The sequence below is a fragment of the Tenebrio molitor genome, chromosome 1, assembly GCF_963966145.1.
Source record: "Tenebrio molitor chromosome 1, icTenMoli1.1, whole genome shotgun sequence".
Lineage (NCBI taxonomy): Eukaryota > Metazoa > Arthropoda > Insecta > Coleoptera > Tenebrionidae > Tenebrio > Tenebrio molitor.
This window is the reverse complement of record NC_091046.1, coordinates 29,862,602-29,878,907: the sequence shown is the minus strand read 5'-3', so window position 1 is coordinate 29,878,907 and position 16,306 is coordinate 29,862,602. Positions and strand designations below refer to the sequence as shown.

General features: G+C 33.2%; 1 protein-coding gene across 1 annotated transcript; it reads right to left on the bottom strand.

The window, feature by feature from the left end:
- Positions 1–224: 224 nt before the first annotated feature.
- On the bottom strand, positions 225–14,699 carry LOC138133665 (WD repeat-containing protein 43). Its single transcript, XM_069051608.1, has 7 exons — positions 14,434–14,699; positions 13,897–14,141; positions 13,628–13,841; positions 13,395–13,579; positions 2,176–2,344; positions 1,443–2,118; positions 225–1,383 (listed from the first exon to the last, which is right to left on the bottom strand). The coding sequence occupies exons 1-7, from the start codon at positions 14,623–14,625 to the stop codon at positions 1,232–1,234; spliced, it is 1,833 nt and encodes a 610-aa protein (XP_068907709.1). The 5' UTR covers positions 14,626–14,699; the 3' UTR covers positions 225–1,231.
- Between the last annotated feature and the right edge of the window lie 1,607 nt (positions 14,700–16,306).

The window sequence follows — 16,306 nt, the reverse complement described above, 5'->3', positions numbered from 1 at the left end:
GAATAAATAAGATAGATACACTTCACGCGTTTTAGGATGGCGAGCAGCTTGGATGCGCAATGGAAGCGTGCCAGCCCGCCGTTTGAAAAGTCCCTGTGGCGGAGTCTTATCGGTTTATGACTCAGTTTCAAGAAATGTCCAGAAATTATTTAACCCCCGATAATCATAAAAGCAAAACCTATCATTTACACACAGGTAGACAGTTGACTGAAAATGCAAACAGCTTAAGAGAAAATATGTATAATTAAAAAAATATATATTCCTTTTCGATGATGTACTTTTTTAAGAAGTATGTAGTAGATTTTCTGAGACCAACAGTGTGAGTCAGATATCCAGCTCTAATTACAACTGAAAACATTACATTTGTTTGTAGGCATACAAGACCTCTAAACCAAAATATAGATTATTCTACTTCACTTTGTCCTTTTGTATTTTTTTAATCTAGTTAACTTAAAAGCAAGTGATAAGTTTGATTTTATTTCTATCAATCTAATGGAACAAAAAACATATGTCTTTCAGACATTGATTGTTCTATTTAAATACCGTTTGGGTCTAAAAAGTTATGAAGTGTTTCCCCTAAATAACTTAGCATTAATGAACCTTAACTATACAATTATTCATATTATACGGTGCAAGTGTAAAATCTTAAACTAATTCTACTAAATTAAAATTGTCGATCGTTTTTTAAATCGTCGGACAGGTCAAACTTATTTTGTAAAAGTGTATGTTTTCAGACCAGTCATTTTTCGATCGTTCTGTTTTCACAGTAAAAAAAACTCAGTTTTTTGAGTACTTTTGTGTTTACTTTCAACTTGATTAGTTCTAAAATTGTGGATCACGTCATAGTGTGAAAACAAAATACTATCGGAAAATGAAGTTGATTGGAAGATGCATTTTTTAAAACTTGAGTTTACTTCTCCATTTCATCGAATTTTATCCAGATTTTACACTAGCACTGTATTTTTTTATATATGCAACTATTAACAACAGTATTCAAGATCTCTTACTTTACGCCTTACTTCTGAAAAGTAAAAGTGACTGAGCAGTGCAAAATATTTATTTCAAAAAATTGTCACTGTATTAAAAATTTGTAGTAGCCATAATAGCAGAATTTGTTTCAAATTGCATTACTGTACAGAATGATAACAAGGGTAAAAGAATAGTTTAGTAAATTTGGATACAAGAAAAAACATTTAAAAATTCAATAAAATGTAAATTTGAAAATACAAATCTACGAGATGTCGTCATCTGAATCGTCCCCATTCGCATTTTCATTTTCGTCAATCTTTTCATTTTCTTCTCCACTGCTACTTTCTTCCTCCCATTCATTTTCGCTGTTTGAGTGGTCATCAAATTCCATGACATCATCGTCAGAATCACTAACTGAAAGAAAAAAAAAAACAAAGAAACATAAACATAATAAACATAAAATTCCAACAAACCTTTGTCAGTAAAAACAAGCAAAGCTTCATCGTTCTGAGAATCCTGTGGAGACCCTGTATAGTTAATTTGTGAAACTAATAACTCCAAGCGCCCCATCAACTTGTTCCTTGGTGTTTGTAGCGCTAATTCAGTTTCAATGCTCCCCAAAGCTTCTCCAAAAAGTTTTGGTAAATTTGGGTTTGACAGAAGGACACTAGATTGAACTAATATTAAATTTTTCAACCACATTAGTCCACTTTGTCGTGACAATGTTTTTCCTTGAATTAGTTTAGTAAGTTCTTCAAATAAAGGAGTTATTGCAGCCAAAGGTAGTTTATTAACCGTATTTTTAATTAGTTGTTCATCCTTTTTAAATAAAACTGTTTTAAGAATGTTTTTGTCCTTGCTATGTAAACCTTGTATTAATAATTGGGCGACATTATTTGCTTTTGGTACTTTCGTACTTCTATCTATCTCGTTTATCATCAGATTTTCTAGTCTTTTTTCCATGGGAACTTCTTGTTGCCCCTCATTTTTTCTCTTAATTGGAACACTACTTGTATGAGGTGTTAAATAGTGTACATCGTTTTCTACTATAGGTGTCCGCATTTTTGAAACTTGATTTTCTTTAGAAATAATTTTCTGACGAACATCTTCCCTCACAAGACACTGTAGACTCTTATAATTTGAGATTGTCTACAAAAAAAACCCTCTATGTAATTAATCACATTAACAAATTATATTTCAACCTACGATATCTTCAAAAGTTTGTACAACCGCAGAGCCATAACAAATACAAATAACTTGAGAATCCCTATGCACAGCGGCAGTAACATACATAGGAGATACTCCGTCTCCTTCCTTTGAATCTGATACAACTCGTATTGTTGTTTTCGGTTTCACTGGTTTGCTAGATTTCATACTGCAAAAGACAAGCAGTTAAATATATTTTTTTACTGTAGATTACATATTAAATGAAAATTTGTGGACCACTTGGTCTTCACTATGAAAACGCTTAATTATTTCCCCGACACCAAACACACTTCATCCCCTCTTCGACCCTTTTAAATACCGACAAAGAGAAGAGGACCGGCAATAATAGTATGGATTAGAATACATATTACTTAAGATAGTTTAGTTTATTTTTAATTTAGTTTTTATTGTTAAGCTGATAACGACAACTTGGCTGTCGAGAAGCACCTTACAAAAGTGTTTGGTTTCGGAAAAATAAATAAGTGTTAGGTACAGGGTTATTCTAAATAAATGATTGTAGTCCAAGTAGGCGTAAAAACTGAATGTAAAATTTATGATTGCCGCTCCGTATAAAAAACATCCAAGTGATGTGAATATGTGAGTAAACACCGTTCACACACAGGAGTTAAATTGGGTGCACAACAACTCAATATTTTTAGAATTGGTTGCAAAACAACGCATTTAAATTAAATCGTTAATTTAAAAAAAATAAATAAAATTCTCATCATCGCACTTTTTACCTAAAAATTGATGGTGACAGCGACAAAAATTGACAGTTCACATGAAAGCGGCAAACATTTCATAACATGGGCATGACCTGCTTCGACTACAATCACAATCGTTTAGAATAACCCTGTATTTATTATAACATTAAATAAAATTATTGGGTATATCTTTGCTCACATGAATTTCAAATAAAAAATGTTTGCGCTTATTAGTAAGCTCTTAATTAATATTAACTTGGTTTCAAATACTAATTCCAAGCCGCACCTCGTTTAAACATAACTCAAAAAATCTAGTCACAGTTTACCTTTTGGGGAAGATTAATATTGTAGATAGATTTACTTTAGCCACTTTCACAGGACTAACCATGGCCTTTGCTGTTCGATAAATGATAGATAACACTGCACGTTCAATTTATTTTCTCGGCTCGTTTATATATTTTTTTATTTTGTTTTTGCATTTAAACTGTCAGGAGTTGATTTATTCTATTTGGCATTATGTTACTACGAAGGATCGCCCCAATAATTCTGTCAACTATCAAAACCTCTGTAATTAATGTAATGTAAAAAAGGCCTCTTTTTTAGTCTAATTTGCCTGGACCATATACCCAAGTGTTACTAGAGACAATTAATAGAAATATACCTACTATAACGTTGTAACATTATGAAATATCGGATATTTTAAAACAGGTATTACTTTTTTATGTTACATTTTATTTTACATCCAAATATGATTCATATACAGGGTGTCCCAAAAATGGCGTACAAACTACTTACTACCTTATCCAGGATGTTTAAATGTACATGAAAAAAATATAGAAAAAAATGTTTCCGACAAAAAAATCAATTATTTTTATTATTATTATTAACGGTAATACACTGTAAACGAATATATATTCGTACATCATTACCTTGAAATGTTACCCTAGTGGATTTTAAATATTTTTTTCGATTTCTAAAGCTTCTAAATTCTCTATTATGCAAGATTAGATATTGGTAGTGAGTGATCTTGTAGTTTGTGATAATATGTACGATGAGAGGTAGCTGCCATGACAATTTCATACATATATTTCAAAATAATTGACCTGTTAAGTGCCACTTTCAAAGACCGCCAAATCAGCAAATAAGTCCAATAGAATTTTTTTAACATTTTTCTGACGTTTACGGTAATCTCTTCTACACCGTAGTGCACAATTAATACGCCATTTTTGGGATACCCTGTATCTATAATACTACCGGGTGATCAAGAAGGACTGTTTAAGTTGGCAGTACAATTAAGAAAATTTTTTAATTCGGTTATTTATAACACTGCAGCTGGATATGTTTTGTTGGTTTATTTGACAAATGTCTGATATAGGTATAGCATTGACAACGACAAGCCGCCAACAACCGGAAGTTACTCCTGTTATACGATTTAAAATACGATCCAGTGTTACCAACTTAAACAGTCCTTCTTGATCACCCCGTAGTTTATTAATTCAATTTTCATAAAACCTGAGCTGTATAAAATAAATGAATTTTGAATGCTCTTCCGACACCATTTTGATTTATAAAGGATTTCTCGCGAAGGAAGTGATCCAAATGTTTGAAATAATGGTAATCTGTCAACAATATCGATGTATATGGCGGATAAAGTAATTTATGTATCATGTAAGTATAGATGTGTCTGAAGTACAATAATTTCAGATACATACTTACATATTTCTAACAGCTCTCATAAAATTCGTATTGAGAGTTTTGAGAATCGATTATTTAACAATCCTAAATGAAAAAAACAGAGAAGAGCTATACAAATGACGAAAAAGATTTACCAGTTCACCAACATCTTACAATTACTTTATTACTTATCTAGAATATTAATAATAAATAATAAAAGCTGATTAAAACTCTTTCGCAACTTCGGTGAAATTACATTAGAAACTTTTAACCAGTGTAGTTGATCCCACTTAACAATCCGCTGACCGTTTCTAAAAAACAATTTTTTTGTTCGACACTGTTAGAATTTGAGAATTTTCTCCTATGTGAACGGATTTTGATAAATGTGACAACTTGTAAAAACAAAACGTCAAGCTAATTTTAAAGGTTTTAAGCGATTTGGAGCCTTTAAGGGGCTCGTCGAACAAAAAAACGTTGTATTCAACTCGTTCGTGTGTAAATTGGGCCTTTTTTGGCACGCGTGGGCCATTTTAAAACGCGTTTTAAAATGGCCCACGCGTGCCAAAAAAGACCCAATTTACACACAAACTCGTCAAATAAACTACTCATATTATCTCATATTATTGTGTTGTCTTTGTATGTCATTTAAGTTTCGGGTACCGAACTGCGTTCATTGTCTTAAAAAGTTTCACGATCACTACAAGAACCATTCTATTTTTGTGAAAATTCAACTGCACAGAATGAATTGCCAAACTAATTGCTTGCACGAAGAATTGCTTTAAAGAGTTGATATATCGTTATGTACGAATGCACAGGGCGGGATAAGTAGGTACTATTGGGGACAAATTACTTTGGTCATCAAAGTCAGTTGACTGACATAAAGTTGTAAAGCAAGCATTAGGATGGTTAACCTTATTTTTTACTACTGTCAACCACTGTCACTGTCAAACTCATCATTGCAAAATGTTAAATACCGAAAAATGGACAACTGAAGGAGATATTCCAAGGAGGAAAAATTGAAAAGGTTTCCACAAGGCAATTTCGCCCCATAGACAATCCCCCAGAAGCAAGGGAGATGATTCTAAATTTTTGAATGGTGGAAGGTGCCATATTTTTGACAAGAGAAAAGTCAATAATTTGAAATTGTCATCACTATTAACTTGACGTTAATGCTTGGTTTACATTAATTTGTTTTGAAGTGACAGAAAAATGACGACCAAAGTATTTTGTCCCCAATAGTACTACTAATGAGCTTCTTAGAAATTTGAAGATCCAGCAATTGGCTGTAGATCTAATTTTGTAACTGCATGATTTTTTTCTTACAGTATACATGCATTTTCCGTGATAAGTGATAACCGAGTTTGTCCGTAGACAAGTGAAATTGTACATCCGGCCATGTAGATTGAAGTTGTAGATGCTATAGCTTTAGAATCAGATTAAATTAGACTGATGAGTCTAATCAACTGGAATTCTACACTCTGTATTACTAAAACGGTATCTACATATATAAAACGAATGGTAATTGTCTACTATGACGGCTGTGTTTGGGACAAAAATAGAAAACCACATTGTAAGTACCTACGTAGTGCATCTAGAATTTGCACGTTTTTATATAATAAATTTATTTAACATCCGTTACCGAATTGTGTAAAGTTTTATTACAATTGATTATAGTTTAAGCCGGCCAGCCAACTTGGTAAGTAATTTTTTCAAAATTTCAATATCCATATTTGGTGCGATTCTGTTTTAAAATTTACCAATATTGCTATATAACAAGGTTGTAATTGCTATGATATGAAGCTGTTGATTGGTTGGATCTATGCAAAATCAATGTTGTTCAATAACAATATTGCTAAATTTTGAAACAGAATCGCACAAATTTTTATAAAACGTTACTCAAAAAATATACAGGGCCTTTCACAACTCGCGCCCTAGATAAAAAGGGCACCTGCCGACGACAATAAGTTGTAAAAAAATAGAAACAAAGAATTTACTACTGCTTTCATAACTGAGTTACAAGACTTGTAATTCGAGGTGTGATGTTATTTCAACCGAATAAAGCCAGTTGCTAGTTTTCAATAATAATACCATCAGCTACAAAAAATGTTTGGGTTGCTGTAATTTTGACACTGTTAGATTTGACTTTTCATTCTCAACAAATTTAGGTTAACAATCTGAAATGTTAGAGCTGTCATTACATTGCAAGTTCAGATGTCTAAATCCTGCTTAAGCAAAGCCTATGGGCGATTCTAGGAGATGCTTGGAGTGTAAAGTTGACTCAAGTTGAAATAGTATATTATATATTGAGGGAGAGAAATGCATGATTTTTCCTAAGGTGCAGTTTGTAGCCAGAGGGCGAAGCCCGAGGGCTACAAAGCACCGAGGGAAAAATGAGCATTCTCTCCAGAAGTATATATACTATTTTTTTCACGGTAGGGAGTAGAAACAGCACAAAAATCTCAAATTTTAAGAATAAAAAAATGATGACAAATGAGTTGTCATCTTTCGATGAATTTAATGGAATTAGTAGTTGCCTTGACAACACAATTAGATTTTTGTCACAACAGTAAAAAAAAATGAAAACTCCCATTAGATTTTTGTCACAACTGTCAAAAAAATGAAAACTCCCTAGGGAGCAAATATTTGCAAATATTTGCTCCCTAGGGAGAAAATGCTCTACTTCTGTCACGATGTTGACATCCGAAAAGTTGATTTCTACTCCCGATCGTGAAAAAAAACCATTTTGCATTTGCAACAGCACTTTTATGGCATTAGTCATTTGAAATTTATTAAAACTGTACTTATATGGAAAATATTCAACCCAAACTATGATTTTCTGGTCCCTTTGTGCCTTTATTTGGTTCAAAAAAATGAAAAAAATGCTGTTGCAAATGATAAGTGGTTTTTTGCAACTTGAGTCAACTATAGCGACTCCACGGACCTGAGCTGAGCCACCAGTGTCGGATCTGACAATAAATTGGTTACAGAGGCTCTGATGCGCAAAATCCACCGATGATTTTTGGCTGGTATGACCAGGTCGGCCGCGCTCTCAAGTTTTGTCTTGGACGTGCCGCGGGCCTCGGACTCGTGGGGTAGTAGTTGATGACTATCAAGCATGATAGTCGCAACTAAATGGCATTCTAGATCATTTCAATTATTATTACAGCGTATTGTAGCAGAAAATAAAAAAAATGTGTTGCAAACGAAAAAATAATTGTCATTTCTGCCCGGCAAACTTTCTTCGAAGACTCTTGCTGCCTCCCTGGCGTTAGCTCACATTCCCTAAAAATTATTATCATTTCTAAATAATCAGCGGCTAAATACATGATTGTAACCAAATAAACAAAGGTTTTGGCTTTTTTTATTACAAATTTAATTTGACAGTGACATCTTTCAAATACAACTCCAATCGCCCAAATATTTTAAAGATGTTTTTTCTTAAATGAAATCCTAGCAACATAAAATTACGGCAAACACACCTTAGAGGTGTAGATCTCTGATTGGTTAACTTTAAGTTGTCTTTTCTAGAATGTCTTTTAAGCTAGATTTTTTTTTCTTCAAAATTACACATCCAAATGCGATCTCTTGTTTCCTCTTTTTCTCCAGGGCGCGAGTTGTGAAAGACCCTGTATATGTATGTTGACAGAAGAAACTAATATGTAGCAACAATGAACCCACAGATTTACCTTTCCATATAAGCAAACATCTGTATCATTATTCAGGGTGTTTCTGAAATACGTGTGTTAATTTTAACCAGTGAAAGAACTCGCCAATTTATGAAACTTTTCTCTATAACATTTTGTAAAATTCATAAAAGTATTCCAAGATTTTTTGCCCCACAATTTTTACCAAACAAGTCGTTTTGTGTGATTAACTAGTTTCTATTTTTTGTAATTATGAGAATCTAAATTTTGATTATATATATTTTTTTTTTTTCTATAACAATGGAACTTTTTAACAAAGCTCTGTTTCTATCACAACAGAAAATTTTCGCCCTTACCCATAGGCAGGTATACACTTCGATGGTTAATTTATTCCAAATTTTAAATCAATTTGTATTGCTTTCTCGTAAAAATGTTATAGAGAAAAGTTCCATGATTTGGAGCGTTCTTCCAATGGTTAAAATTAACACACGTATTTCAGAAACACCCTGTACGTTGCATCTTGAGAAGAGGTTAAAATAGATATTTTTGTACTAAATGCGCAAAATGATGGTTTTTTGTTGGCGCATGAGAATGAGTTTTTGGTCGAGACCGTTAGGTCGAATTCGATATGCGCCAACAAAACAATCATCTTGCGCACGAAATACAAACACTATTTTTTCTACAACTGCTTTTTAAACCTTTGCTAATAAAATTCATACGTACATACTACAGGGTTATTCTAAATGATTGTAGTCGAAGTAGGCCATGTCCATGTTATTACGTTTTTGCCGCTTTCATGCGAACTGTCAGTTGTGTCGCTGTCACTGTCATTTTTTTAGGTGAAAAGTGCGGTGATGAGGGTTTTATTTATTTTTGTTAAATTAACGATTGAATCCAGAAATATTGAGTTGTTTTGCACCCAATTTAACACATCATTTTGATGATTTTTTTTATGTGGAGCGGCAACCATAAATTTTACATTCAGTTTTCACGCCTACTTCGACTACAATCATGATAACGATCAGACATTCAAGTTGCCCGCTTGCGCTGGTTACGAATTTTTGTAAAATTTTCCTTGGGTGTTTTAAATATTTTTTTTCTACAACCATCAAAAAAACTTGACATTTATGCATCGTTATCACTTTGCAAAGTTTCTCTTTTTTTGCTCATGTGAAAAAATGGATTTTTTTTTCACATGTGAGAAAATGTAATCTTCATTTGCGCGTTTCCTAGATTACAATGACTTGTCACAATACTTGATATTTTGATTTTCTTCATCTAATTTGCCTTTAAAAATCAAATTCTTTTTTTGACGGTTGTAGAAAAAATAGTGTGTATTTCGTGGCAAAATTCGTGTTTTGTTGGCGCATTCGAATTAGTTTTTGGTCTCGACCTAACGGTTTCGACTAAAAACTCATTCTCATGCATCAACAAAAAACACTCATTTTGCGCATTTAATACAAAAATAACTATCGGGCGTTCAAATGAAATCCTGGGCTGAGTAGGCGTTGAAAAATTAAATCGTTTAGAACAGTGTAAAGTTTGAATTTGCCGCCGTTTGACACGAATGACATTTGTTTATATTTAATCGGGACATAATTGAACATGTTTGTTTTCAGCAAAGGGTCCTTAGATATTTGCTTCGAAAATAGGAATCGTTACGTTATTCTATTTTTGATGTGAAACATTGCAAAGAAAGAAAAAAAAGAAAAAATTTTTGGCTCTAAATTTTAGGTTAGCTGTCAACATGCTCCAATTAATCTACGCTTTAAAAAAGCACAACAATTGACGGTTTCCAACGCCTTTCCAGCCCAGGATTTCATTTGAACGCGCGATATTTTCACCGTAAAAACTGAAAAAAAATTAAAACATCGAAGGAAACTTTTTGACAACTATTTTTGATCTATCAAAAAATGACATACTTTGCGACTTGATAATGATGCATAAATGTCGCGTTTTTTTTTGACGGTTGTAGAAAAAAAATATTTTGTCATTGTTACTTTAACTCTCTAGTGATGGTTATAGTTTGTCCAGCGAGAGATTGGTTGACATAAAAATCACTAAATTCTACGTAGAGAAAGTAGTACCTTAGCACACGTAAAATTTGAAATATGTATATCCTTCAAGCAGTAACAATTTTGCCCTGAAATTATGCTCTAATTAATGTATTCTAGTGCATTTTGTAGTGTTAAAATCTCCCAATCTCTCGCTGGACGAAACTATACAAAGCCTGAGAGTCCATGTTTCTTACATTGCCGAAAGTAACATTTTACAACAGAATCAAATTAGGTCTTAACATTATAGATTATAACGCTCTTTTATCTAATATATAAAATTCTCGTGTCACAGTTTTAGTTATCATACTCCTCCGAAACGGCTTGACCGATTTTGATGAAATTTTATATGTATATTCAGTAGGTCTGAGAATAGGTTGTTATCTATTTTTTATACCCCTAAGTGATAAGGGTCGTCCACCCCAAATTTTTTTATTTTTATTTTTTGGACAAAATTGTTTATTTTTATTTTTTTCTGATGTGGCATTAAAAAATACATACAACCCTAAATTTTCCTTCTACCATCAACCCCTATTTTTTAATAACGATACGAACATTGCCTAGTGTAAACTTTTCTCTCATTTTGACCAATCAACGACGGGAAAATAGTCCCTATGCTATTCTACACTGCATACTTAAATGGAATGGACTATTTTTTAATAGCGATATTAGTAATTCAATAATTTTAAACCCCGGTCGATAACTTGATCGTTCAGTTAATTCTGTGATTCCATATAACCTCAAAAGTACTTGACATGTGTCATGAGCTTACACCAATGATTTTTATTGTGTTACACATTGTTGGATTTGTCTCCGCTCCGATTAGCAGAATAACTATTAAAACATCGAACTAACGAAAAAAAATTATGAAGAAAATTCATTTTGTAAGGTTATGTCATCTGTCATTGTGCGCGCATTGACAATTTGAACTTAATTGAGATTTAACGTCAGGAGCGCGTTCATAAATACTCTGGAGCGCGTTCATAAAATATGGGCGAAGGTAGAGTGTAGGGAATATCACGTGACTGCAGTGTCACTCCGGCATTATGAACGGAATCGGGTAAACGCGTGTTTTTTGTTTTTGTAAATGTAACATTGTCAACTCACATTTAATTGTCATCTATTTAACCACCTGCTTAAATGAAGATCAACAGATTAAAAATGCAATTTGACGAAAGAAAAAGAAAATTAATTGTTTCTGGGGCAATTTGTTCTGCAAAAAAACGTTTTTTCCCTGTAAATTTGTTATCACCGGATTCAATACAGAAAGAGGAAGAAGAGAATATAAGTGTATACTTCGTCCAGCGAGAGATTGGGAGATTTTAAATTGTATTAAATTAAACCAACACTACAAAATGCACTAGAATACATTAATTAGAGCATAATTTGAGGACAAAAAAGTTACTGCTTGAAGGATATATTTCAAATTTTACGTGCGCTAGGTATTACTTTCTCTACGTAGAATTTAGTGATTTTTATGTCAACCAATCTCTCGCTGGACAAACTTTAGTTGCACAAGGAATACCTTTAAGAATTGGATATGTTGAACGGATTGCACCGGGGTTAACCAACAGATAATTTCAAATGCATTGTAGAGTCAGCCATTCCAGTTTCGAAAATGTTGTCCCCATTATTGAAAACATAATTAAAAAATGTATAAAAACACCTTAGAACATATTTTTTTCACGTAGCCGCCGCTTCACTGCCGCCAGATATTTGACAGACGTCAAATCTGACGTATGGGTAATTTCTCCCGCACCGCTAGACATCGGTAACATGGGTACACTCCGGGTGTCACTCTAAACATTTGTGAACGATCTGGGGTAGGGTGATTATTCCCCCAATTTTAATTTGTGAACGGCGTTTGGGTGACCCACGGGTAACCTTTATACCTACCCAGAGTATTTATGAACGCGCTCCTGGGTAGGTATAAAGGTTACCCGTGGGTCACCCAAACGCCGTTCACAAATTAAAATTGGGGGAATAATCACGCTACCCCAGATCGTTCACAAATGTTTAGAGTGACACAAGGAGTGTGCCCATGTTACCGATGTCTAGCGGTGCGGGAGAAATTACCCATACGTCAGATTTGACGTTTGTCAAATATCTGGCGGCAGTGAAGCGGCGGCTGCGTGAAAAAAATATGTTCTAAGGTATTTTTATACATTTTTAAATTATGTTTTCAATAATGGGGACAAAATTTTCGAAACCGGAATGGCTGACTGCAATGCATTTGCAGTTTTATTATAAAAGAGATGGTTTGAAAATCTACAGTCATTATAAATAATTGTCCCATCGCAGTAGACGTTGGTGGCGTAGTTGAATGTGCCGCAAGCTTCATAACATGAGTGAGTATCGCCGATAGGTGGCGCTACCGGCGGTAGTGGGAATCTGTCTACTATATAGTTTATCTAACGTTGCGAGACTGGCGGCACATCCAAAATTTGTGTGGGTTTTCAACGCCAACTGCGATGGGACAATCATTTATAATCACCCTGTACATACCTTTTTTTTCATGATTATAACTATGTACTATAATTAAATCATTAAAATCATGAAATTTAGAATTATGAATTAAACACTCTTTAAATTGTAATTATTAAAATATAAATGTATGGTATACAGTGAGGATTTTATTTCGCTGAACATGGGTTTCTATGTTCAGTTTTTGAATATCCGCGTCAATGCATTGACGGCTTTGTGCCGTCGCTAGGTAGGCAACCAAACTTGCAACTTTTATTTTATTATTTTGACGGAACTGAAATTTTAGTTTTATTACATCCAAATAACAAGTTTAAACAGAAACGTTTAATGAAATAATTTTAACAAATGTTCAAAGTGGCCACCCTCTTATTCCAAGCAATATGCCAAACGAGTGTAAAATCTTTTTAATGACAATTGTTTTATTAGAGGTTGCTTGGATACATTATAATTGCTTGTATACATTGACATGGCTTTTTTAAAATTGAGCATAGGGTTAATAATGTTGATGTTCAGCGAAATAAAATCCTCACTGTATAAAAATAATATAAACATAAAATGAACAGTTATGATAATGAATAATAACAAATATTCTAAATTTTAAATCAACAATATAAAAAATTGTACTTGCATAACTTTTTCTATAGCATCAAATTACTTACCCATTAAGCATATGTTGGTATACATGCACAATCCCATTTCTCAATGTTGCAGCTAAATTAGTAAAACCATCAGGTGAAATATTGACTGACAAATTAGTTACAATATCTTCCATTAAAAAACTGGCTACAGAATTTTTTCCATCCATATTTTCATTTAAGTTCCAACAATTTAATAATCGATCACCCTTAAAGTGAAATTATAACCAAAAATTTTTCTAAATTAAAAAATTTACCTTAGACCCACTTATTACATACGCAGCAGCTGCATGATCTTTAGGACTGATATAATGAAGTAATGTAACTGCAGATGAGTGTCCTGTATATACCTTCAGCACCTCTTTAGAATTTATATTCCATAATTTAATATTTTTTGAAGCAGTCAACAGTTTATTACTGCCTAGTATATTCAAGATGGCATTTATCTTTTCATTTCCTGCTACCCATTTACTAAAAAAAATTATCAAATTATAATACAAATTTCCATATTAATACGTAAACATACCTGCTAAGATTTCTTTTATATAAATTCCACACCAGTACACTTGTATCTGTTCCTGAATATACATAACCATCATTACTTGATGATAAACAATTAACAGGTTGATTTGTTGCACTATCTATTATATAATCCAAGTCACTTTTTGTTAATGAATATATTAAAAGGCGACCACTGGTAGTTCCTAAAACGACGCGTAAGTTTGACTCAGTGTTGGATTCTCTTCTTCTTTTCTTCCGAGGAGACCCAGGCTTAAAAAATCAATACAAACATATATTGAGCGATCAAATTAATTTGTAATCGAGTCATCCATGGATTTGAATCCATATGTCTTTGCGGTTGATATGTCGAGATCTATCCTGTGTTTCAAGCTGTGTTTATTGGAGCGTGGAGTTCAAGTAACGACATACGATTTCGGATTCATGGATAACTCAATTACAAATTAATTTGATCGCTCTTTACTTTCAACCTAATTATATACAAAACTAAAAATACAATATCTATACAACTTATTTTAAAACATTTCAATAAGCACATGTTTACCTTGTTGGCCCCCTCAGAATGAACAAAATGTAAACACGTGGGAGGCGATGTTAAATGGAAATCTGGTGTAAATTCTTGTTCAAAGGTATTGGTAAAAGTATTCCATATTTTAAGCTTTCCTTCCGTTGATATTAGGGCAAAATATTTACCGTCTCTACTAAACTGACATGCCATGCTTGTGTTAACCGCCATTACAACAATTTATTTATAACCTCACTTTTAAATCGTGATACCAATACCGGTTGCCGGTATAAAGTGGTAATGTGGTAGTACTGGTAGTCACAAACAGGGTTGCCAATATGGTAGAATTTCTACTAAATCTGGTAGATTGAGACCCCCATTTAGTGGACAAAATTTCTGTCTAGTGGGATAGTAGAAAATCTGGTGGATTGAAAATTTTTTCTGGTGGTTTTTTAGTGCTTAAACACATAAAACGAAAATGCCCGCAATTGCAACATTTGAGATTTAAAACGTAAAGTTCGTTCACGTTAGATTTTCCCTGTCAAATTGTTGTCATGTTGCAAACCTGCGCCTCCTTTCCTACTCTCGTGTCAAAAATAAATTACTCCCTAGAATTCGAACTTTTAGGAAAATAACGTTTTTCATGTTGTGTGTAACTAGAATTTTGAAAAGTAATTTTGAATGCTTAAGGTTGGTTACAATGAACTGAGAGATTAAGTCCAATTAAATATGCCACCAGAAACTAAAATTGATTGTGAAATGTGAAACGAAAAAACATCCATCACTTAGTGAGAAATAGAGCCATATGCAACTGTTCCAAAGTATCTTTTGTTTGTCACCAGAAACCACATAGCCTCCAACCTAACCAAATTTATGGCAACCAATATCCCTAAATCATAGGGAGTAATTTTTTTTTGACAAGATTGTAATAGTCATTTTCACATTATCGTGTTAGAGCGATTTGACGTCTTTAATTTTAATGTTAATTTGACGTGTGAAATAAAGTCACAGATTTTTTCATAATTTTACCATGGCGGAAAGAAAAAAGAATATTTTACTAACAGGAAGGTAATTTGAAAATTGCGTTAATTAAATGTACCCAAGAACTGAAAAACAAGAACATCATGACATGATTGACATGGTTACTTTTGACATACCTACACAGGTAAAATATTATTGAAATAAAAAATCACACTGCCAAAAAGATCAATAATTTGACCTTGACAAGGAAAATCCAACGTGAATGAACTTTAATAGGGACTAGGACTATTCTGTAAAGTGAACGTTAAATTTAAAGTTGCGTTAAAATATTCAATTTTACCAGGTCGTTAAAAGCACGACTCCAACTTGGTAGGTATTCTGTAACTCGAAAATAAGGGACACCGATAATATTGCAAGTTTTAACACACGTTAATTGTAAACAGGCCACATCTGTAGGCTGTTTGTTCTTACGGTAGATCTGGTGCGCATTTTCTGCCTTTATAATCGCAAATGAAGTGTAAGTTGAGGTTATGCGAAATATGACCAAAAATTTAAAATTAATAAACGTCTTAATTTCCAAAAAAAAACGATTTTTTTTTACTATTTTTTATTTCCCAAAGTGTAAAAAATTAAATCGGAAATTACGAAACCAAGTGCTTCTTCATTTCTGGGAATGTTGGTAGAATTCTGGTAGATTTCTTTGAACGAACTAGTGGAATTCAATTTCGAATCGTTGGCAACACTGGTCACAAAACTGGGAACTGGTAGTCACATGGTACTCACAAGTGTTGTGTGGTACTCACCACCTGTGTCACCACCAGTAGTTAAGGTTCTCAATTATAAAAGGTAACGACAACGGTTGCGCCAATATTTCCATCTCACTTAATTTGGCGTCTATGCAAGTTCTGTTCGACACGATACAAACATCCCA